Here is a 26,240-nt window from a genome sequence, read left to right as displayed (position 1 = left end):
GGAGATTTTTCAAATACATAAGAAGCAAAATGGATGCTCTTGGGGACCTTTACAAGACAGCAAAGAGAGTTTAATGACTGAAAACATTGCAATAAGCATTAGTAAATGCTTTGTATGATTGTTTACAAAGAACAGAGATATCTGTCCTGTATGTTTTCCAGAATATATAAACATGATGCCCAAGGACCTTGAGATTACATTAAACATGATAAAATTCTAGAGAAAGATATTGATGAAAAATGGTAAAATACCAGGGCAAGATGGACCTCTTTAGATGATGGTTAGGGTGATAAGAGAAACATTTTTAGAAAGATTTAAAAGCTTATGACAAACAGGAAAGTTCTTAGGTACTGGAAAGACAAATACTATATGCGCATTTAAAGGGATTTAGGAAATTAGGGCTCCAGTCCAGGAAAGAATTTAAGCATGTACTTAATTTAAGGCACACAAGTATTCCCAATGCTTTAAATCACGATAGTCACATGATTAAAGTTAAGCATGTGCTTAAATGCTTTGCTGGATGGGGGGAATCAATATGAAGCCTTGACTTCTGGTAACGTTGACCAGATACAGAACAAGAAAATGCTTAATTTTTAAAATGGTCACCAGAGATTTAGCAATGTTTCTCTGGCCTTGTCCACACTGCCGCCAGTGTAGCTTGTACATTACGTAGCTTGCGTATCTCCCGTTAAGTTACTTACGTTGCCATACAGCAGCGGCTCCACTGAGCTGCATCGATGGCAGACGCCCTCCGGTCAACGCAGCCTTGCTCCTTTCGGTTGGGTGGATTAATGGCGTCAACCGGGGAGCAATTCCGAGATTGATTGAGTGGGTCTCTACAGCCCGCTCAATCGATCCCACTGCATCAATCCCTGCAGCCCTGACAGTGTAGACATACTTTCAGAGTGATATAATTTGGTCAGATATTGCATGGATTCACACACAACAGCGCAAGCCTTATAAAGCCTTAATTTTCTGAAGAAACAACACAGAACACAAAGAAATGAAAAAGCTGTAGATAAAATGTACCTAAACTACAAGAAACATTGGTACAGTGGCACACGAAATACTAATTTACAAGCACAGGCAAATATGGTGTAAGAAATAAGATGCTCTAGTTGATAAAGAATTACTTGTCCTCAAGGCTCCTGTAATCTCTGTGAACACTTGAGATAACTGTGTCCTTTTGGCAATCACTGTGGTGGGAGTGGACTTATTCCAGTGTTACTCAGTATTTTTAGCAGAGAGTAACCATGTGCAGCAGGTAACATTTTCTTTATTCAAAGGATATTACAAAGAGTGGTTTTACCATGCAAAGATAAACACATTAATCAAAGAAATAGAAAGGCCAGATGCATTAAGACCACTTTAAATTTAACTCCCCTCACCAAAAAACTAAGGACTTGTCTGTATGGGGACACTCAGGAAAATTAAACTGCATTAACTAAAGGTGTACATTTAAAGTGGATTAGTTAAACTGCATTAAATCTCCATGTAGATGCTCTCATTCAGAATTAAAGTGGCCTTAATTCAAGTTAATTTAATTCACCTTAATATAACCCCTAATTCCTTGGGCAACGTTTTTATATATTCTGGAAAATGTACTGGACTGGTATGTCTATCCCTTGTACTATTCACTTTAAATTAAACTGAATTAAATTAAACATTTTTGTTTCAACAACCTTTTTTGTCCTAAAATATATTCCCTTATAACCCTTACTAATTTCTCTTAGCAAAATCAATTACAAAGATTCACCTCTCTCACATAAGCTTAAGTGATGAAAACACATGCCAGCATTCTTAACATATTTTTGGGCCACAAATAATAGCAAAACTAAAGAACCTATTCTTATTTGTGACATTCCTCCAATTTTACTATTAGATCCCAGTAAAGCAGAAAACAGATGACAGAACTATGCCATCTGGAAAGCCAAGACCTAGTCATGTATAGGCATTCACTGTTTTTCAATAATATTCTCTTTCTGCATTGAAGTCCTAGTCTATCAGATGTATAAAACTCTTTGCTTAAAATGTATCTTAAAAGCTAGTTATATTAAATACCTTTTTAGGAATGTAGCTAAAAAGTACCTCTTTGAACATAATGAAAAATGAGATCAGTGATGATTCCAAATGTTGTACAGTTCATTCTTATGTACCTTATGAAACTTCTCCACAAACTGTAAGACTCTCACAATGGGTCATTTTTTATACTTATGAAGTTTCACAAATAAAGATATCTGTATTCCAAAAGGAAGAATTATCAGAAGTGCTGCTGTCACTTTAATGTTAATTTAATTAAAAGTTTTCATCTACCATCACCCAATACAATTAGTCAAATGTGACTGTGAAATCAGATTATTATTACCTCAGAGCGTATATGCTGGAGAGACTACATGTAGTGACAGAAACACTGTCATAGTCACTGCTGGAGATGGAGCTGAGGGGGGAATCACGTAAGCCATCCTGAGAACTGAAAAAAGCACATGGAAACAAAATGAACTGCTGAAAAGAACAAAAATAGAGCAATGGATCGCAAATGATCATACAAAAAAATAAGAATACACAGACAGTAACACTCATTTACTCTCTGGGAGCTCAGGTATATATTTGAACATATTTTAAAATTAGTACAAAAAGCACGTATCACCTGGCAGGATCAATAGGTATGCTCTCTATGAAAATCATCAATTTCATTTATTGTATGCAGTTACGAACACTGGAGAAAGAACAAAAGACCCTAATTATTTTTAAAGTATGTGCGCAAAAGTGTGTACATGTTGTAAATATTGGCTACATTTTAGAATGAAGATATATCATGACCAGGTATCCTGAAAACCATTGTATATTTCATACCAATATAAGCAAAGAAATAAGACCAAAGAACTTTTAAAACGCCGAGATAAGTTTCACCTAACAATTTCCAGGCTTCTGGAAGGAAGGTAGAAGGATGGGAAAGGAAAGTCAATATGGTAAGTGGAGAGTCGCTTCTCACTTCTTGTCCTGCTGCTATACGATATGATTTAACAAGTCCATGATTCACTCAGTCAGCACAGGACGACATGGCCCTCAAAACTACCACATGGCTCAAAATTTTATCTAACACCAACTGATTAAGGTTCCTATGTACAGCTTGAAATAGTGGCCACATAACAAACCACTGCTACTTTATAAATCTACTAGCTATTGAGCAAAACATGAACTATTTATAATAATGGAATACACTCCCACAGTGAAACAGCTTATAAATATTACATGATCCTTAAAGGGACACTGTCTACTTGAAATGTAGCCAATTTCAAAATTAGAATTAAAAATAGTTTCAGGTAGTACTTCTGCTCCTGCTTCACCTTGCTAATTTGCAACTAACAGTGTTTATATATCAGTGACAATTTACCACTCTGCTGTTAGAAGTTCCACACACTGAAGGAAATTAATTTACAGTAGATAAGGAGAAATGTATAATTGAGTAAATGTATCACAGTAGTATTGGTTCTTGGCACTGAAAAAAATCTTTAAAGGCCTTTGAATTGAAATGTTCTGACAATGACAATTTTTAGACATGCAAAATAGAGAGTCAGTTTCAGAAATATATTTAATTTGAAGAAATTGGTTAGTTCTGGATTAATTATTTTTCCCTCTACCTGACAACTAGTGGAATTCTCATGTATTTTGACTGGCATGTATCTATGGAGCATGCATTCAAACCAGTTGTAATCCAGATTCTCTATTCCTGTCATACTTAAAACACAGCTAATTTTGCAGGCACACACCTAAGGGGAATTTTTCAAAGCAGTATATAAAAAGGTACATGCTCTAATCCCATTAAGAAAGAATAAGATTTGTTTGCATGCCTCCCACACATCACTTTCAAAATGTACCCCTTCACGTTCCTCATTCTGATTTCCAATTTACAAATAAATCCCCAAGTATATTATGTTTTAGTTGAAAGAAAGACTGTCACTCTGGGAAAATAATTTATCAGACTTAAACAAAAGTCCATTTAACTTTCATTTGTTTTAAATAATTTCCCTTGCCAATTCCACTCACTGTGAAGAGAAATTTGCATTTAAACAAAGATTTGCTCTCACAGCTCATCTTCACCTTCAGTGACCTGCAATGTGATCATACTGCTAATATATGGCATCATAACTAGTTCTATGGCAACAAAAGGACATAAAAATACAAGATTATGAGTCCACAGTATGATCATACAGCAGAAGTTGCCTTGTCAAGATGAAAGCTACTGCTCAAACTCAAATATCTTCTGTATTATAGAATACAGAAAACTACTACCAAATTTAGTTACTTTTTAAATAATTTTTCTATTTCAGTTTTGCCCCCCATCGGAAACTTCCTCTAGCTGGTAACACTTTCTTTGAGAAGGGGCTAAATCCTGCTTTCCTTACTTACTTTTCTGTTAAATCCTGAATGAAGAAATCCAGTGAATATTTCTCAGTTTCCTGCACTGCAGGAATACTGTATCCAGTTTTGCTAAATTCAGTATTTCACACATTGAAAACATCAGGAGTTAGGCATCAAAATCTTTAAATTGGCTTAAAAACTATGAGATTTTTAAAAATACATTCTAGATTATTTATATTTGCCTTCTGGGTTTTGAGCCTTTAGGATTCATGTTTTTCAACTTTTCTCAACTACAAAAGGGGCTAAAAATTGTCAAAAAAAAAAAAAAAAAAGGTAAGCTGAAAGTCTTGTGCAAGGACTCAAGGAGCTAAAGCTTTAAGAAAAAACAACAAATATAATGAAACATGATAAAAATTGCTAGAGTTGGCAACACCTCCAGTCACTGAATTAGTTACTAGTGTTCCATACTTTTATTTAGTGTGTGTCACACGTTGGAAAACAAGTGAACATAAATTAAGTGTGCAAATTATATATCTGGAACTGAGTGGTAAATAAAACTGATGATTAACCTCAAAGCATTACTGGGAAATAATTAAAAACAAAAAACAACTAAAAAAACCTCCCTAGAATACAATCAAGACACATTTTGCATAAAGCAATTGCGAGCTTTTAATGACCTTCTGCCACTTATATGGTTCTCTCTGACTTCTGGCATGTGGAGTCAAGTATGCCAGTTGGACCATCACCTGAGATTATACATTATTTGGTTAAAAAAATGGGACACCCCTTTGCCTATATTTGAAATCCATATTCAAATGTGTAGTGAACTACACCCTGACCAAATTCCAGTGCAGAGCAGTATATTTTTACTTAGACATTGCACCTATCTTCTCACCCCTAAAAGAAAATTTGTGGAGATGAGAGGAGGAGGAAACAAGTGCATCAGAACAGAGAAGACAGTCTCTTAGGCTGTCTGAACATTTTATATATTATTAGTATGGTGCAATAAATATAGGTATTTTACAAGTATAATTTTCTCCTCTTATTTATTGTGCTGTCCTTGCTTAAAATCATTGCATTTGTACCCATGTAAATTAGGCTTTAAGGTGACTCTGTTCTTGCTAGCAACAGACCCAGCACACAGAGTACCCAGAGATAGAAATGATCTTATATTTTTATTAAGGGCAGAAATAATCCATAAATGGGGCTGTAGTAGGGACTATTACTGAGTCCGGGGGCATATGCAGGCATAAAACCTGTAAGCTTTGTAAAACATTCTGTGATTCCTGCTACTGGAAGTCTGCAGGACTGACTGTCCATGGGTTTAAGAGGATTCAGAGAAAGAGTAGCTGAATTTCACTCCACTCTTCCATGCTTGTTGAAGGTTTTTCTGTCAGGTCCCAATGGGCAGTGCCTGCCAAAATTTGGTCATTGCGGGGGTCTCTTCTTTCATTTAAATGTATGCCTGCTAGTAATTCTAATTAATGAATATGCTTTTACAGTTTGCTTTAGAATTTAAGCTACTTAAATTCAGCTATAGACATTATAGGTTAGACAGAGTTAGCTTTGATTTTATTCCTCCATATGATACAAATAAAACATTTGTGAGACTTTTGGATAAGGTATCTATCTCAGACTTAACAATTATCTGCTATGTGGCTAAACAGGTGCAAACTCTTGATTGACTAACCTGTCAACGTCTAATGTACACTTAGGTCAGACCATCTAGATACATGACACATCATTCCATGTGATAATGGAAAAGCATTTATTTTTTTACCAGTTTGGTGGGGGATTTACACATGAACACTTCAAACAACTTTGTTTTCTATAATTATGCAACAGATGCAGAGTCAACATCTGAAAAGCTTGCTATATGTAGTCCCCCAAGAGATGACCTGTGGTCTCAGTCCTACATACAATACAGTTCACATTTCACGTAACAAATATCTTACCAACATATTGGTTATTTACATGCAGTCATATGAACACAATCACTCTAGTAGCACAAAAACCACACAGAGCACTGAGAATTAATGAAATAAATATATATATGTATATATATTGCCATATAAGCCATAAAGCATTCAATAACAGATTAAACAAGTTTTTTCACATTAACAAAAATACATGAAATAACTAAATTAAATTTTTAACAGTGCCCCCTTGCTTATCCCGCCCTGTTTCTTTAACCTTGTTTTTCCATCCCTTGTCCTCTTCTCTCTTTGTTGAAGGGACTGGTATTTCTTCCTTTATCTTTTCCATTCCCTCACATGGTGGAAGGAATGGGTGTTCATGCAGGATTAACCCTGAGGAAACAAACAAAAATAGCCTTACTCTTGCCTGTTAAATATATTTCTCCATCTGCACTTCCACATGGAATTGCTACATGAAAGGCCTGATCATGAAACTCTAAAGACAGGCAAAACAGCCCTTAACCTCATTTACATACCTTTCAACACCTGTAATGATTCTTCTGCCTCTCTGCTTGATATGAAGTCGTACGTTGACATGTTCATTTGAACTTCCTTCAGCCTTGCTGCCACCTCTGCCGAAATTCTCATAGAATCATAGAAAGATTAGGGTTGGAAGGAACCTCAGGAGGTCATCTAGTCCAACCCCCTGCTCAAAGCAGGGCCAATCCCAACTAAATCATCCCAGCCAGGGCTTTGTCAAGCCACACATTAAAAACCTTTAAGGAAAGAGATTCCACCACCTCCCTAGGTAACCCATTTCAGTGCTTCACCACCCTCCTAGTGAAAAAGTTTTTCCTAATATCCAGCCTAGACCTCCCCCAATGAAATAAGACCATTGAACCTAGTTCTGTCAACTACTACCACTGAGAACAGCCTGGAAATACCAGTCCATTCAACAAAGAGAGAAGAGGCCAAGGGATGGAAAAACAAGGTTAAAGAAACAGGGCGGGATAAGCAAGGGGGCACTGTTAAAAATTTAATTTAGTTATTTCATGTATTTTTGTTAATGTGAAAAAACCTCCCTGGAACCTTCTTTCAGGTAGTTAAAGGCTTCTATCAAATCCTCTCTCATTCTTCTCTTCTGCAGGCTAAACAAGCCTAGTTCCCTCAGCCTCTCCTCATAAGTTATGTGCTCCAGCCCCCTAATCATTTTTGTTGCCTTCCGCTGGACTCTTTCCAATTTGTCCACATCCTTTCTGTAATGGGGGCCAAAACTGGACACAGTACTCCAAATGAGGCCTCACCAATGCCGAATAGAGGCTTCATCCATGCTCATCTCACACCTTAATTACAGCAACTCCCTCTCCTGTGACTTCCCCAAATATTAGCTTTTCAAGACTCCTATCTGTGCAGAAAGCTGCAGCCTTATGGTCATCTCATAAATATCAAGAAGCACTGCCTGGCCACTGCCAGCCACAAACATCTCCATTTGCTTCTCATTCAGAAACTGAGATTTACCATCCAGCCAAACTAGCTGATCACAATAATTCTTTCAGGTTACACAATCTATGAATCTATAATCTATGAATCTTTGGGACAGAGCGTTAGCTGGTGCAAATTGGCATAGCTCCATTGATGTAAATGGAGTGATACCGATTTATACCAGATAAGGCATTGACCCATCTCCATGGACTTGCTTCAGCCTACGTTACATGTATCATCTTTCACTACTGTCCTCTCCACTTCCTCTGCTCAATCTTATACCCTCCTTCTCATAAGCTAGTCAGTACGGGAATATCTTTCCCTTTCCAGCTCCTGCCATCTGGAACAACCCTTCTGTGTCTTCCTGCCTTACTAATGCTGCATCTGAGTTCAAACCTCATCCAATAACCTCTTGCCTATGCCTATCTCCCTTGTTTACATCTTAAGTTTTTGTTACTCTCTTTATAACTATATTGTAACCTGAACACTAGACAATTCCTTCCCTTCACTGTTTTCCATACTTAAACTCATATACTGTCTGTTATCCCATTTTTATTGCTGTAAAGTGTTAAAGTGTTTGAGGATTTACATTGTATGAAAGATTCCATAAAAGTTAAAGACAGTATAATGTTTCAAAGGCAATTAGAAAAAATAATGTATACACATTTTTAAAAGTGACTCACTTCTCTGTGCCAATATAACATGAATATGTCTACCAGAAACAGCAGTATTTCTTTCTGATTATGTAGACTGTAGGTGCTTCAGGACAAGAAACTCTGTGTTTGTATAGGGCCAGTGCAATGGGACTGCAATAATTACTGGGGCCTCTACACACAACAAACAATTTCCTGATGTCAAAATAACTAATCTAACTGATAGAGAAAAATTCTGTATTCACTTTTTTGGACACTTTATTTACTCACTACAATCTCTGTTATATTAACACTGTAACCTTATGTTTGTTAAAACCTACGTAATGTGCATGAAATCAAGATTACCCTTTATGCAGTTCTCATCTGTTCTCATTAGTGCATCCTTAGAGACTCACTCAAGAGTTCCAGAGATAATGTTGGATCCTGAGGTCAATTGACCTGCATTTCCTGCCTCATGGTTCCTGTAATCAACCAGTGTTCACTAGCTCATGTGTTCATTAGCATGGTTATAAGCAAAATAGTTATGCATGGACAGGCATATTTCACAACAGGTCTTAGCATAATCAGCACTGGAAACACAAAATGTTAATCTTTCCCACTACCCATCCAGTGTATGTAAATTGTGCTTTTTTTACTGCATCTCTGTCTCGGTAATGAAAAGACATGCTACATCAATTTGGACTTTGCTTGTTTTGTGGGATTCATTGCTAAATTTGAAATAGTGGGTTAAAGATGGAAAAACTTTGCCTCAACCTATGAGCACGTTAAATAAAATTCTTTAAGAAATTATGGAACAGAGCCAAGATAACCAGTGTATTTAAAATGAAAGACCCAATAAGGGGTTTTCAAAGTTTCTAATAAGGTTACAGAATTGTTTTAGCAACACAATGTTAAGACAGAAGGAAGTATGCCTAGATGGGACCACTAGATAATTTTTTTCCACCTCTTTTTTTGGGCATTACATTTCTGGGGAGCACTTGGGATCTATCTCCTGCATGGGGAAAATAAAAATGCAAGACAGTGAGCCTACACACCACAGGGAACATTAACTTTGTGCTTCAGTTCCCCATCTGCAAAATGGGGATAATAGTACTCCCCTATATGACAGGGGAAGCATGAGGATGTTAACATTAAAAGACTGTGAGGCACTCAGATACTATGGTGATGGGGCCCCTATAGATACCCTAGATGGACAGATTTACTATCACACCATTAGGCCTCTGTTTCACATCCTGAAAATTGTTCTGACCAGACTAAACAAAGAGAGGGAGCCCACTGACACCACGTCCTCTATAGCTGTGTCCTCAACAACTCCTGAGAGGTATACCTAAAATGTATTTTATTCCTTTCATAGTGTATTAATTTTATATCCTATACTGTTCCTCCTACCCATTCTATTAGAATGTTTAAAAACAAAAAAAGAGTCCAGCTTAGCCAACCGGAACATATCTACCTTTTGGCAACACTGCTGTGACCAAAAAAGGCGATCTTAAAAATAAACAAACAAAAAACCAATACCTGATTCTGGCTAATAAGGTGGCTTACTATGTGTCGTGTCTGATTTTCAAGTAAGTGAGATAAACAAATAAATAATAGCAGTTGCATTTGTTTTCTCGTATTTTGACTCGCTCTTATTTTTACTTTTTTGTTTCATTTGTTATACAGAATCAGATCCAAAAGCTACCACTAAAACTGATGCTTTTTCCTCCAACAAGGGCATTTAATATTAACTGAAAAATAGTTAAGCACAGAACTCATCTTTTAAAAGATTCCATACAAATGCAAAAAGGAAATATGATCATCTGTCAAAATGAAGATTTACAAGCTTTAAATGCTCTAGCTATGTTTCCTTAGTGAATGCATGTAAAACGTTTACATGGCAGCTGTTGCGATTGGAGCAGGTGACACTTTACGCAAACTCTAAATCACGATTAACTGTTTGTTGTTATAATAGTAAAACATCATAACCCCACCAAGCCCAATACCACCTGTCATCACATTTCACAATCATTTCATTCCACATTTGATGTCAATTTGTAGTAAGCTGCAGCTATCTGCTAGACTGTTTGCATAACTTGCTCATTTCACAATAAAATGCCAAAATGCTGTGAATTGCTTTTGTCAAGGAAGTGTGTACAATCAGGAAATACAGTATCCCTTAAAGTAATATTAATTATCAGTTTCCTGGCATATTGAGAAGTTATTGTATTTCTTTCTTCCTTTAAATACACTATAATTAACATGTTACCAATGCCAGACAATGGTGATGTCACCCTTATTAGCGCTTTCCTATGATGTGATACAAGTAGATATATTAACCAGTACTGGTTCAGATGCAGTTTTGAACCTATGAATAATTTTGGGGGGTCTGGCTATTTTCTGCAACAAAACAAATATGCATATGATGATTGCTTTAACCAGATTTAACAATTTTTGGCCAGTTTCCACTTCATTCCCTGGGATGTGTATCCAGTATCTTAGGCTTCATTTAATCATTTCTCATTATTTCATAAGAGAGATTATCTATTAATTTAATTCACAGACTATCTAGGAAATTTCAGCTACTTTTACATTCTAAGTGTACATTACCAACTAGCTAACTCTTTTAAATCTCGTGTCACCTATATTAAACCTAATCAGATGAACAACTCTTAAAGCTTCCGACAAAGTGAGTTTCTATCCACAAAAGCTTATGCCCAAATAAATGTATTAGTTTTTAAGGTGCCACAGGACTCTCACTATTTTTTTTTTAAAGCTTAGTTTTCTTTATAGGATTTTTTTATTATGGTGTAAATTGAGATTTAGTAGAGGTTGTTTTTGCTGTTAAATGGCTTGCTGGTACAATACATTGACATTTTCATTTGACCCCAAGGCTCAACGATAACTGAAGTCACAGACTTAGGCCTGGTCTACACTGGCAACTTAGGTCGACTTAAAGTCACTTACGGCAACCTACTTACACCTGCGTCTACACTGGCACCACTGTTAATTCGAATTAAGGTGCCTGGAAAATCGACTTAATAAGGCCACCTCTACAAGTGGCGTAGCGCCTAAATCAAATTTGTTAAATCAATTTAGTGTCAGTGTAGACACAACATCACTTAAATTGAATTAACTGACCTCTGGAATGTATCCCACAATGCCCCGTTTTGACCGCTCTAGACAGTCGCACTGTGCTGCTCAGTGGTCACGCTACCAGGAAAAGTCCCCTCCCCTCAAGCCCTGGGAAGATTTGAATTTTCATTTCCTGTGCTGCCAGCGTGGAGAGAGTTTTGTCACTGTTCTCCGCATGGCTACTGCAAAGCCCAAACGCGCTCCAGCATGGAGTCAACCAGAGGTCTTAGATCTCATCAGACAGTGGGGCAAGGAATCCGTTCTGACTCAGCTTAGAGCCAGCAAAAGGAATCTGGACATTTATGGGAAGATATCCCAGGGCATGATGGAGAAGGGACACGAGAGGGATGGTCAGCAGTGCCGCATGAAGATCAAGGAGCTGTGTCAGTCGTATCAGAAAGCCAGGGAAGCTAACAGCTGTTCTGGTTCCTCACCCAAAATATGCCACTTCTATGATGAGGTGCATGCAATTCTCGGTGGCGATCCCACCACGGTGCCACCCCCCAGCATCGATTCCTCCACTAGGTCACAGTCCATGGACAATGATGAGGACTCCGTGGATGAGGAGGCGGCTGAGGAGAGCAGGGTGCAGGAGAGTGGGGTGTCTGTTCTCCCAGAAAGTCAGGACATATTCCTGACCCCTGAGCAGTCCAGCAGCACACAGGACGGCACTAATGATCCCGGGGAAGGCACATCTGGTGAATTGTTTTTCTTCTTAGTATTTCTGTCCTTTTACATTGGGTGGGGGGAGCACGAAGGGGATTTCAGGCGTTTCGGTGACTATGCTGGGGGGTTACCCAAGGAACAGTTGATTTATGTGATGAGAAATGCTACGTTTATCATCAGTTGATATCTCATGGAAATTTTAATGTATGTAATCTGTTATCCTTTGCAAAACTTTTCAGGGGAGGGCTGCCTTGTTCCTGCCTCCATGGTAGGATACTTCGCTGCAATCAAGGGACCCTGCATCATGGCAGAACACTGCTGGTACCCCGCTGCGTCCAGCAAATCTGTGTTTGCCCCCATGCTCTCCGCAGTTCCTCTCTGTAAGGGTTTAAAATACAAGCAGAGTTTCCCCCACCACCACCATCACGCTGTCCTCTGATCCTTTCTGTAATGGCACACCGAGCAGACCCTTCTGGGACATCAGGAATGGAATGAGGCTCTCTGTTTGCCCTCTTCACTGCATGGTGATTATTGTCTATATTGTAGCAGGGGATCATTTTCTACATTGTTACAGTTGTATCATTTTCTTCACTATGCTAACAGTGGTTACCTTGTTATTTTTCTTTCATTCTGTAGACACCTCGGCACTGGACCGACCCACAAGAAATGCTGCAGAAAGACTACCTCAGATTAGAAAGAGGAAAAAAAAACCCAAGAGATGAAATGTTTGGCGAGCTCATGAATGCCTCAACTGCCGCAGAGACAGAGCAAAGAGCGTGGAGGCTGACCTTGTCCCAGAATATGGACATGGACAGGGAGAGTTGCTGAGAAATGATGGAGCATGATCACAGTACCATGCAGGAAATGCTGCGAATCATACAGGACCAAGCAGAGATGCTCCAGCGGCTTGTGGAGTTTCAGGAGGAGCGGAGGCAGGACAGAGTCCCGCTGCAGCCCCTCCATAATGCTCCTCAACCGAGGGCTTTGCCGCCCTCCTCCTCCCCCTCCCCCAGGAGGTCTCGGAGGAGGTTGTCCAGGCTGTAGTACGTGCTCGCCTCCACCTCGGTGAAGGCGAGCAGAAAGCAGTGGTGGCCACATTGACTGCTGGCCAACAAGCTACCACCCTACGCCTTGAGACAGTGAATGGACACTCCTCCTTTCCCCCATGACTTGAATGTTAAGAAATAAAGTTTTGCATCATTTCAACACGTTTCTTTATTAAATCATATCTTGTTCAGGAGGGATTTGGCAGGCACAGATATCGATGGGGGGTGGGGTTCACCAAAGGCAAACAATATACTGGAACAGAAATCAGTTCTGCATCTCATTGCAGAATCTGGTTTTCAAAGCTTGCCTAATGCAAAGTGCTCCGCGGTTAGCTCTCAGCATAATGCTGGCATCTGGATGCTCATAATCAGTGGCCAGTCTTTCTGCCTCCACTGCCCAAACCTGGGGGAACCTCTGACCCTTTGCTTCACACACATTATGAAGAACACAGCAAGCAGATATCACAGAAGGGAGGTACTTCTCACTCATGTCCAGCCTAGTGAGGATACTCCTCCATCTACCCTTTAAATGCCCAAAGACACATTCTAAAACCATCCTGCAACTGCTTAACCTCTTATTAAAACACTCCTTGTCACTTCACTATGGGCATTCCCACACCCCTGATGTGAGTTTTTTGGTCAGGGAAGAAAGTGCCCACCTGCATCTTAGAGAACAGCCCCGAATTATGAAAAACACGTGCGTCATGCACCTTCCCAGACCACCCCACATATGTCAGTGAAACGACCCCTGTGATCCACAAGCCCCTGCAGGACCATGGAAAAGTACCCCTTGCGGTTTATGTACTCGGTTGCTAGGTGGGCAGGCGCTAAGATAGGGATGTGCATCCATCAATGGCCCTCCCACAGTTTGGGAACCCCATCATGGCAAAACCATCCACTATGTCCTGCACACTTCCCAAAGTCACTAGCATTCATAGCAGAAGTCTATTTATGGCACTGCACACTTGATTCACGGCATTGCCCACTGCAGATTTACCGACTCCAAATTGATTCCCAACCGAGTGGTAACAGTCAGGGGTTGCCAGGTTCCACAGAGCGATGGCGACTCTCTTCTCCACCATCAGAGCTTGTCTCAAGCGAGTATTCACACGCTTCAGGGACGGGGCCAGCTCCGAGCACAGTTCAAGGAAAGTTGCCTTTCACATACGAAAGTTTTGCAGCCACTGATCATCATCCCAAAGCTGCATAACGATGTGGTCCCACCAGTCTGTGCTTGTTTCCCTGCACCAGAACCGGTGCTCCACGGACTGCAGATGAGTCATTACAGCCTGCAGCAATCAGGAATTGTGCTCCTCGATGGCTTGGAGCAGGAAAGCCTCAGTGGCATCGGTGTTGTCTGTGCTTCGGATTCTTGCTCTACTTCGAAATTAATCAATGATAAGCTGCAATGTATTTGTCATGCTCACAATAATAGTGCAGAGCTCCATGTCTCTGCAGCAATGGCGATTGCGGGGAGTAAAAAAATGGTGCGAAAATACTTTTCCTGTTTGTTTGGGGGGGAGGGGGGGGAGGAGAAGAGTGGGGGAAGCAGCACTGCATCACAGGACAATGACACTTGTCCCAATAGCCACCATGGCTAGTTGCACTGTGGGATAGCTACCCACATGGCACTGCTTTGCAATTCGAATTAAGGCTGGTCAGTGTAAACGCAGGAGAGCTGCGCAAACAGCGTAGTGTATACACGCTGCTACGATTTCTAAAAATCAGCTGCTGAAAGTCAACTTAAAGTAAGTCGACTTCCCTTGGCAGTGTAGACATAGCTTTAGTTACTGTACAGGATCATGATGTTCAACAGATGAAGTCAAACATTGCATTTCTAATTTGAACTTAATGCTGCAAAACATTTGCAGAAAAGACATAGGACCAAATTCAGTCTTGGGTGCACTTACTTATTCAGAGTCTGAACTTGATTTACAATATAGATATAGGATTCTATAACACAAACAAATGATTGCAAGAGGAACAGAGGAATTTTAATGGGATGTTCAACAGAAGGCTAGTGAATCACTAAAGAAAAGCTCACCCAGGTGGAAAGTTGCTGTTCTTTTCTCAATTGACCACTCTTTCCCTAATAACTATATTGACAAGAGACAGTTTCCCCACTCTTAGATGGCTGTGATTAGAACAATTAAAAACCAGCTATAACGACAAGTTTTCATTTAAATGCACGGTTTAGCAACACCCAGCTGCATTCATTCATGGGACAGGCATCTTGCTATTGTGTGAACACAAAACACAATTTCCTTAAATCCAACAGACAGTAAAAGTTACATTTTAAAACCAAATTTATCATACTTATTGTCAAGAAAATTTCTATTGCACTAAAATATAATGTGCATTTGAATAAACAGAAACCATTGTACAGGCCAACACTACAACCCAGCTCGGAAAAGAATGGAAGAAAGACAGGTTTTCACTAAGTCCTTCCGCATCCAGTCATAATCCTTGTTTTCTATACATTTTATATAGGTACAAATGACTATAGCATCTTCTCATTTTTGTCAAGAGGCAACAATAAAATACAAGACTAAGGCTGTTTCACTGAAAACCTGCATTTACCTCACAGTTCACATATGACTAAATTTTGTAATGTATTACATGTAAGAAGAAAAATATCAAAATTAGAAGTTAGTAATATAGGTGAAACATCTGTTCATCTTTTTATGAAAGGTTCTGAACAATATATTGGGGAATACAGCTTTAAAAATTCATAACTGCACAGTTATAAGGCTAAGAAATTACAGTAACAAGAATTGGAACAACTTGAGTGCCAGGCTGGGGAAGGTAAAATTAAGAATCTTAATGTAGGATTGCAATCAGTAATTAGGGAAAGCATAGAAATATGCTTTGCACAGGCAATTTGCCTAGAATGGGTCATCCATTCTAGTTGGGAAAAATCACTCTGCTCATTAAACTTCTGCTAAACAAATTTGAACAGAATGAACATCCAACTACAACAGCTAATGAAAGACACACCGTTACAACACAAAGAAAGAGAGAGGAAATAATAATAATAATAATGTTTTCCTCACTACTAAGCATAGCTCAATTTCTTATATATACTACAAAAAAAAAAAAAAAAAACAGCTATATGTGAGATGTCTTGTTAGTGCACACATCCTAAATACTTGCAATAAATTAATAATAATAAAGGGAGTTAGGAGAAAATTCTGTGTTTTAAGTTAGATAGAATATACTTGGAAGGAAAAATAGAGAGAAAACACCAAAGAATTCTAATTTTGATGTTGCAAAGTCAATAAAGAGATAACAGAATGGCACAGTGGAACCAGGCATGTGAAACCTAAAATGCAAAAATATTAACAATGCATAATAACATGGAACAAATTACCAAAGCCTTATTTGACATGTGGAAGAATAATCCATTTTTTCAATGATTCTTCAAACTCCAAAACTAAAGAATGTCTTCCATCATACATATCTCTCTTCATAAAGGGGAAAGTATTGTGATAGTCAGACTCAACATTTTATTTATTTTGTCTAACTTATTCACAGTTTCGAAAACATAAAATACAGATCTAAACATTCCTTCCTCAGTGAACCTCATGCCTTCCTTCTCCTAAAACACTATATGCTTCTTTGTTGCATAATTCTTTTGTTTTTTGACTTATTGTTGATCTGCTATATTTTAACAGTTTTCTTCCTTCAGGGGTTTCTGCTTTGTGTGATACAACAGCCTGTACTTCATATATGCTGTCCTTACATCAAGTCACAGGTTCACCAGATCTTTGCAAGCACTACAGTTATATTTGCATAATACTAATGCTGTTGCCTGTGAATCATTTAATGCTGTGCATGTTTCATTTCTTCAACACACTAACAGGGAAATAGGGAAAAAGAGAGAAACATATGTCAGACTGGACGTTAGCGACTATTTGCTGTCACCTACAAAAAAAACCATAAAGACATGTCAAAAAGACAAATCTGATTTTTATGTACAATAGAAGAATTTTTAATGTATATTAAATTTGATTGAATGATGACTTACCAATCAACACCGCTGGATCAAAAAGTTCAGAGTAGCTGGCTTAGCTGGATGTTTGCAAAATTAATTTGTGTGGCAAGGTCCTATGTTACCTGGACACGCTAAATATGCTACTCCTGATTGGATCAGAGAAAGCATATTTATAAATGATGTGATATTCTTTACTATTACCACAGACCTCACTGCATGAAGAAGATCATGCATCCATTCAATTATGCGCACATCTGATAGTGGCTTGATTGACTTGGCTTGATTGACTTGGCTTGATTGACTGAAATGTTTTATCATCGGACACTATTGCTGCCATCAGCTTCATGAAAACATAGGTGCTAATCTTAGACTGAATAGGAGGGCACAATAGCAAAGATGCATATAACCAATGCAATTCATGTTCTTCAGATTTGGAAGGATCAGCTTCCTCTTCCTTGAGTGCTTCTGAAAGCTTCTACTGTAGAGCAAGTTAGCATAAAATGTATGTTAGGAAATAGCCTAAAAACTAGTAGCTCATTGTACTCCTCACAATCATTATTACCTGTCATCTTGTGAACTGAAGTAGACAAAACGGTTTTGGGTAGGCAGAGTAGCTGTAGATGTAACCTTGGAAGCAAAGGTTGCTCATATCTTAGGAGCAGGATGCTGACTGCTCCCTGACTGTGCCCTTTAATCAATCCAAACTCTAGCTACAAAAGAAGCTAGTGTAAGTCTGAAAGTCTTCTACAAAAATCATTACAGCTGAGACAGAATTCCCTATTCTTTCCATAATTATATGTGCTGGCAAGAAAAGTTCATCTGCTACTGGCTGAAGTTGAAGGTCCTGGGCTGACAAGTCTCCCAGGATCACAGTGGGATCTTTCTGGCTTTGGAATCTATGGATCTCAGGATCCAATTTGCTTCATGCTTTGGATTCCTGGGAACAATGGAACTGCGTGCTACTGAGTAGAACAACAGAGCTGAAGGGACAGGCTCTGAGCAGAGCACTTTGAACCTCATTCTGCAACACTGAGCTGTGTTTTGATTAAATCTGGTAAATCTCTCTTTCCAGACACAATAGAGCTGTACAACAGAGCTGTACTCCTACAACCCCTTCCGAGTGAATCACAGCGAGAACTTTGGAAATCAGCAACAAGACGAGACTTGGTATTCTTGGCACTTCTGCCTTGCACTTACATTATGTGAATAACAACTAACCTAACAGTTCCAGACTGGAGTATGTAAGCTGCACAAGTGCTGAGAGTCTGTAAGATCACTCCCTGTAGTAAAACATGAAAAGGAAATTCTGATTTCCTTGTAAAAATTTTTATATATAATAGTACCATTGATAGAACAAGCAATGTTCTTTAGGCCTGAGAACTGGACTGGGAGCTGGAAGATGCTGAATTCAAATCATAGTGATATGTATTCACTCCATAGCCTTAGCTAAGTAATTTAACTGCTCCACTTTGGTTTCCCACTACCATTTGCAAAATGAGGATAATAACGCTTGCTTACTTTGGGGATTAATTAGCTAGTGTCATTAAATGCTCTGAAAATGAAAAAAGCTATGGATGTTAAATGCCATAATTATTATGGTTGGAACTTTGCAAAAGAAACCTTTTTTTGTTGAAAAAGGGTCTTCCCCATCCCTCTGCAGAAATAAAATATCTTTTGGGGGAAAATAATGGTGTCACTTAAAATTTGTTCCATTTTTCACAAAAAATATTCATGACTTTTGGAATGAAAAAAAGTAATTGAAAACAGTTATGAATTGAAATTGAAAACAAATATAATTTACCAAAACACTTGGTTTTCAGCAAACAAAAACTATAAATAATCATTTCTAAAGGTTTTGATAATCTTCTCACTAATATTTTGAAAGAAAAAAAAATTAAAAAAATAAAAATGGTTCTGTTTTGTTCACTTTGAAAATGAAAACAAATTTGATTATTTTGGTCTCTTTTGACCAGCTCTATTAGAAAGTTAAATATCAAAAGAGGAGGCTAAAATATCAAAATCTGTATTTCTACACATAGTACAAGTTATTACTACCAGTTTTCCCATACTAATGCTAATGTTATGTAATAATGTAGAAAGGCTCACGCACTCTGTACAATATGGATCACGTTAAATGTAAATTCAAACATATCACAAAAACAGAATGATGTTAAACTTTAAATAAAATTAAAATATATTGCATTCTTACAGGACAATTCTTTGTTAAGCTAAACAGGTCAGATATTATTTAATGAATTTATTTCATAGCTCAAGGGGCAACATAAGGAGGTGAGATTAAAAACGGTTCCAAACAATTGCTAAAAATGCCTTCTACAGTTTGTACAAAAAATAAATCTGATAGTACAGTAAAAAGTATTTTTAAAAGTAGTAAAATATTTCTTTCCTTTATAGTCAACAATTCCATGGCCTGTAACATTATATTACTTAAAAATCAGCTATCATTATGCATACGCTGATTGCTAAGGCAAGCATAGTATAAGTCACTGAGTTACAACTAATTATTTTGTATGTAAGTCCTAAAGCAATAAAATCATTATAAAGTGCTCTTACCTTGTACTAGATCTTGATTTAATGTCTTCCTTTGCTATTCTTTCACTACTACTTTCTTCATTGTTCTCTGATTGCTTCTGACTTGGCTGCTTTCTTTTCTCCCATTTCTTTTGCTGATTTGAGATTTCTACCTCTACTTGTGATCCATTTTCTGCTCCAAACTGTGAACCTGAGGAATGTGCCAGGCACTTAGAGGAGTTAGACAGTTTCTGTTCTTCTCTGCCAGAGTCTCTTTCTGCTAGCAAAGCAGGAGAATTTTCAGTTTTTAATGCCTCCTGGGCCGAGATTGCACTATCCAGTTTATCTATATGGTCCTTTTCTTTAGATTTTACTAAACTATAAGATGCATTTATAACTTTTCCTGGGGAATGTCTGGTCTTTAAACCTTCAGTATTATCCTCCCTGCTGTCTTCACAGCTGCCACAACACACACAGGAATTAATTAGACAGTTTGTGGCAGCTATACTGAGCTTATGAGATTCACTCTCCTCTTCATCAGCTAAAGAATCAGAAGACACAGGAACACAACTGATAGCTACTTCCGGTGTCGTTACTGGGGATTCTGAAGTAGAGGGAGATTTGGGATTAAATATTACAGTAGCAGATATCTTCATTCCACCTGTCCTATGGGCTATCATTTCTGCTGTCTCTGCATCATCAGAATATGTATCCCAGCCATTGAGGTATAATTGTGAATCAGGACCTTCTAAACAACTGCACGAATTTTGAACAGAGATACAAGTCATCTGTTTGATATCTTCGATATTGTTATTATTGCTTAAATCACTTTCTGCCTCTTTTAAAAGTAAAATCTCTTCTGTTTGATGACCATTCTCATATATTAGAGGGTCCCTGTACTGCATGCTCTGCTTTGAATTGTGGCAAGGGTTATTCACCCATGCAAAAGTGTCACTGGCTGAATCCAACCCGGCAAGAGCTTCTCCTGCTCCATCTAGATCATCCATAAAAAACACTCTCTCTTCTTCATCAGTTAAGTTCTCAAGATGTTGTCTATCAGGTGAGGCCTCTGTGCTTGAGCCATTTCTTATGCCAGGTCTGTGTGCTGGAGACTGGCAGACACTTGGTGGGGAAAGCAGAGAAGACATCTCGTCTCCAACCCTGTGGACCATCCTATTCAGCTGTTCCAATTCCTGTTCATCATACTGCATAGAGCAGGCTAATTCAGCCTCTGTGTTTTCAGCTTTTGCTGAAAGCTCCTCAGCAGGCAAAGTTGCACCTAAAGCAGTTGTACTGACAGAGTGCACTTCAGGATCTGTTCTGACAGGAAAATCTACATCCTGGGATATGCAGAGGTTACGTTCCAGTGTGTGCAGCTCATCATCAGTTAAGGTCTGAAGCAGATCCCTACAAAGCGAAAAATGTAGACATTATTTTGCAATTTGTACTCATAAAGAGTGACTGCATTATGGATCTTACTAGAAGCTTTCTCTGTATGAAAATAAATCCACAAGCAGAATTTGGAAATAGACAGAAACGTATTAGCTAACACTTGGACCTGGATAATTCTAAGTACATTGTAAATTCTAATTCAGAGTATGTTTGTTCTCCTATACTTGAACCTGAGATTATGCTGGGGAGCACGGGATAAAATATTGCCTCTTTTCTTGCTGCAAAAAACCAAACATTTACTCATTTGGGTGTGCAAAAAGAATGCTTCACATTTTAAATATATTACTGGCTTGAATTAAAAACCTCACATACTGTAATTTGGGTAGGACACAGACAGCTTCTTGAGAACTAATCACTGAAGGTTATTGCACTCAAGAGTATAGTTAAAATTTCCAAAGCCATTACGTAGGCAGATACAAAGAATTTATTAAAAACATTAATCAATGTCTCTTTTTCAGTGCTGACTTATTGGAAATCTCAGACTGCCACTGAGAATACAGTCTAAATTACAAAACATATTCTGAAGACCTAAATGGTTCTTAGACTTTATACAATAATATAGTTCTAGGCAGGTTACCATGAGCATTTTCCTTCTGATTCCCATTACTAATACATAAATAGTTAGTAGCTGAGAAATATATAGAGGAAAAAAGACTGGAGATTTCCCATTTTTTCTTTTCACCTCCTCTCAGTGCTTATTTGCATTATGATACTTTCATTTTTTCCTACACATTGTTTAATCAGCTGAAATAATATTTAAGAGCCTGCTTTTATGAGGTGAAAAATATTTACTGAAATTATTCTTTTTAGTTCTGCAAGGAATACTATTATTGAACGTATTATTAATCTACATTAAAGGGAAAGCTTACTTAGAAAGCTTAATGAACTTCAATAAGAGCAGTTGCAGATATGACTAATATTAGGAAGACAGGGTGAGTAAGGTAATATCTTTTACTTAGAAATATCTTACATTGAAACAGCTTCTGCTGGTGAAAGAGACAACCTTTCGAACTTACACAGAACTCTTCTTCAGGTCTGGGACACCAACATTAGGACACCATTGCAGAGTTACTTCAATATCCACTCATAAACTGTGTTTTACTTACGTTTAAGGTTTTCCATATCCAAATGATAAATGACAAAAAGTTAACAAATGTATATAAGGCACACTTATTTTGTAAACAATGTTAGAGAACCCGAAGCTGTGTAGTTTGAAGAATCCTCAGGCATTACTGGAATGGAATAATACACTATCTGTCTGTTTCTTGGCAGAACAGCAATGACAAGCTGATAATCTGTCAATAGGGCAATTTCCTTTTCAATATATTATTCCTCAGACACATTATTTTTCCTCATTTCTACTACTAACTGATAATTACCTTCAGGGGTCAAATACCCCATTTGGGAGTACTGGATAGCAGACCTTTAAGGAGACAAGGCTAGTGTGATCTAACTGATTCATCACCAGGTACTGTTTAAGACTTGATTCAAAGTCCACTGAAATAAATGGGAATCTTTCCATTGACTTCACTTGATGTTGTATTAGGCCCTGAAAGCACTGTGGACCTCACAGCCTTATTCAATGCTCAAAGACTTAATGTTACTTTGACTATTATGTACTTTAATTACAAGATAACAGCTCTTGATATTTTGCATCTTAAAACCAGATTTACTCTCTTACTAATTGCATTAGTTACTCTCTTTAGTTACATTAGTTACTCTCTTACTAATTGCATTAGTCTTGACAAAAAACAAAAGATTTCCTTGTGGCATATATGTGTACATGTGATTTTAGGGGCAGAACAATCGTGTGGCCAGAGCATAGGAAAGGGAGTCAGTCAGCCACTCCTAATATGCTTACAGATCATTGGATGGTAGGTACTATGCAAGTGCAAAGTACTAGTACAATGATATGTACTATATCCATGTGGAGTATGGTATGTGTTGCATTTATCTTATTTGAGGTCTGAGGTACGTGGAACGTAGAATATGTGGATGGAAGTGAGATAGTGGCCTGAAACCATGTAAAGGAGTGTGTGTGAAAACTTGTCAGCTGCAGGTGGTTTTGTCTGGGCTGGATGAAGTTGCCATGAAAAGTCTTTTCAGATTTCACAGGCTGATTCATCAGGAATGATAAAGATCCGGGCTTTTGAGAAAGTGGCAGTGATACCACATTGGGAGAACATCACACTATGGTTTATGAAAAAGAAATTGAAATAAGGCTTGAAAAGAACAGTGGGCACTGCCAGGTGATCAGTACCAGAATTAATTGTAAACAATAAATTACAAGTTCTGTAATTCGGTCTGGATTTGAGCTGTGATGAATGGAAATTTCTACATTGGCCTTCAAAGGAGGGGACTGCTCTGGAACTGGTCCTTATAATAAGCAAGCAGAGGGTAGGGTGTCTTAAGGTAAATTTTTCAAGTGAGAAGCTTGGCAGCAGGTATTTGAGACTGGATTGTAGGAAACCTGGGGTTGTGACAATCCACATATCAAAACTGCATAAAGACAGTGATTGTAGCCAAAAAAATCACTGAAGGAAAAAACCGGATATCTCTTAGTTCCATATTTATTTTCAATCAATTACTTCCATGTTAAATTTGCTACATTAAAGGTCAAACAAGATTTTTCTGATTGCCACCACCGCAACATCAACATATTATCTGAAAATAAATCATGTTCTGTCTGACTCATACATCACCAGATAACACACAACAAAAACTGTAGAATCAAAATGTAGCTGGCTTTTGATTTTAATAATTGAGGCAGCATAAAAGACAGCATATGCACTTCTGTTGCTATGCTGACTGTGTAGTCTTAACAGTAATAAAATACAGATTTTTTTATATCAGCAAACTAAGCAGCTATGACTCAGAATAAACACTTGGATAGAGCCGTGTGCAGTCACAAGGTGCCATTTTTGCATTCACTTTTATAGCCATAATCACACTATGTGGATTGTGACCTCCACCATACACCCACTTCCCCACTTTCTCTGGCAGATTTGTTTTCATTCCATAATGCTTATTCTTGTTCTGCTTAAATCATTCCATGTAATCCTGAAGTTTAATGTTTGTTCGGCAATTTGTTCAGTTGCAAATTTGTTAGAAAAGGTACCATGTAATGTCTCTAGGGCTAATTATTCTCCATAGCTGAAAACCAATCTTGTTACCACAATGTATTATAAAATTTAAAAAATCTGTAAGTTTTCAAGTCCATCTGATAGCTAAATATTATATGAAGATTGATGTATCTAGATATTAGTGTTATTGATGAATTGGGGGTTCTGTCTGTACCACTTCTAAATTGTGGATGGTTTTATTAATTTTATGATGAAATTACCATGGAAAGCCTATGTGTTTGTGGGTCCATCATGAATTAGCTGGGTTGTGTCATTTCTACACCTGGCCAGAGATAGTGGCTAGTGATCTGCTCTATTCAATGCAAAACAACTTGGGACAATAGGTATGCTCTACTTGGGAGACTTCCTCCTCTTGTCCGAAGGGAGAGGGGTTTGGGAGTAATAGGAAAATACCAAAAGGCAGAACAAAAGCAGATGACCCCAGTAGAAGTCTATAAATGAACTCATAGGGAGAACTGGATGGAGGACGAAGGTGGTAGAGCCATTTTGCACCATATTAAGATGAGGAAGACTGCTGCCGGGACAGGATATAGTCAAGGGAGCAGGACCCTGCCTTCCTACCTGCACACAGCTGATCCCCCAAAGACTCCCCAGGGAAGGGGAGGTAATGACGGATATTGTGTTCAGGATGTTTTACTGTTTTGTGTGATCTGTACTCCCCTGTGCTTTACATGATTAAATGGAAAGAGCACAAAGACATTAGACCGTACAAAGTATATGTGTAGACTGCTTCATATCTACTGCAGGCCCTTGAGAATTAAAGTGTAAACCAGAAGCTTCACATCTTCGGGTTGGAGTTCTGGGAGAGTACAGTGTTTAAGTATTGGGGAGTATGAAGGGTTAGCACTTTACTCAGGCAGCTGGACAGCAAGTCCCTTCACTCAAGGATGGAGGGTGCCAGATAGGAGGTCTGTGCCCTGAGTGTGTGCCTGGGGACCCTGAGATTGGTGCTATGGCTGGACTCCATTCAGACACCATGAGCTTGAAACACCCCAGGGATCCAGAGCAGAGAGGCTTGGATTCCCTTCATGGCAATCCTACTGGGTGACCAGGAAGAGTTCTCACTAAGATCTGTGACAGTGTGCTGACATATACTAAACAGTCATTAGTATTTGTAAAAGGAATGAAACACTTTAATAGCATTATTAAAGCATGGCTGGCAGGCAGTAATTAGACTTTGGGTATCTTATTTTTTTGGTATAAAATTAGTTGGTATTATTATTTATTGTTCAGGAGATGTAATAGAGAAGTCAACTTTGTACAAAAATATACAATCCCGATCCCACTCTCTCATCCAGGAACACCATATGCTAACTGGTTCAGGAACTGCCACGAGCTTAGTGGTGTGGATGGGTGCAGGTTTTATATCGGAGTAAACTTCTCCTAGATAGGTTGCCAAACCACGGCTCAAGAGGCTCTACCTACCCACACTATTTTATAGAGTTGCTAACCCTGTGCCTAACCCCCAACCTGGAGGACCACAGTGTCTGTTTTTGTCTGGCTCCTGCCCCACAGACCAATTCAGCATGGTTAAACCTACCAGGAGAAAAATCCCCTGCCAGCACAGACTCTGGGGATCATTAGGGTATGCAAGCTGTCTCGCCACGACAAGACACAGACACCAAGTTCTCACTATAATCCACTCATGTGCGGCTAATCAGTGATGCCAAGTGATTACCCTTTCAATTCCTGTGGTGATAGGCGAGTGGTGACGAGGACAGGCTGAGGATGCTGCTGGGAGTCTCTAGCCACAAACCTACACACAGGCAGCCCACGTGTGAACCTGTGTGAACCTACTCCACAGACTGGGTAGATGTGATATTTGTATCTTGCATGGATGACAGAGCAGCCCTTTTCACGGATAGCGATGCTTTCCCCACATG

General features: G+C 38.5%; 1 protein-coding gene across 8 annotated transcripts in view; it reads right to left on the bottom strand.

Annotated features, from left to right (window-relative positions):
- The window catches only part of ZFYVE28 (zinc finger FYVE-type containing 28), a 288,745-nt gene that overhangs the window by 53,053 nt on the left and 209,452 nt on the right, over nucleotides 1-26,240 (bottom strand). For 2 of the 8 annotated variants that reach the window (XM_067558929.1, XM_067558930.1), the window contains exons 8-9: nucleotides 19,805-21,169; nucleotides 2,366-2,470 (exon numbers count right to left, since the gene is read on the bottom strand). In XM_067558929.1, coding sequence (XP_067415030.1) covers nucleotides 2,366-2,470; nucleotides 19,805-21,169 — 1,470 coding nt within the window. The other 6 variants (XM_067558934.1, XM_067558936.1, XM_067558932.1 and 3 more) reach the window with 6 other exon arrangements.

Source organism: Emydura macquarii, unplaced genomic scaffold, assembly GCF_026122565.2.
Source record: "Emydura macquarii macquarii isolate MOO-44397 ecotype Brisbane River unplaced genomic scaffold, CSIRO-AGI_Emac_v2 contig_2199, whole genome shotgun sequence".
Taxonomy (NCBI): Eukaryota; Metazoa; Chordata; order Testudines; family Chelidae; genus Emydura; species Emydura macquarii.
The sequence above is the reverse complement of the archived record's forward strand: the minus strand, read 5'-3'. Positions and strand labels throughout refer to the sequence as shown.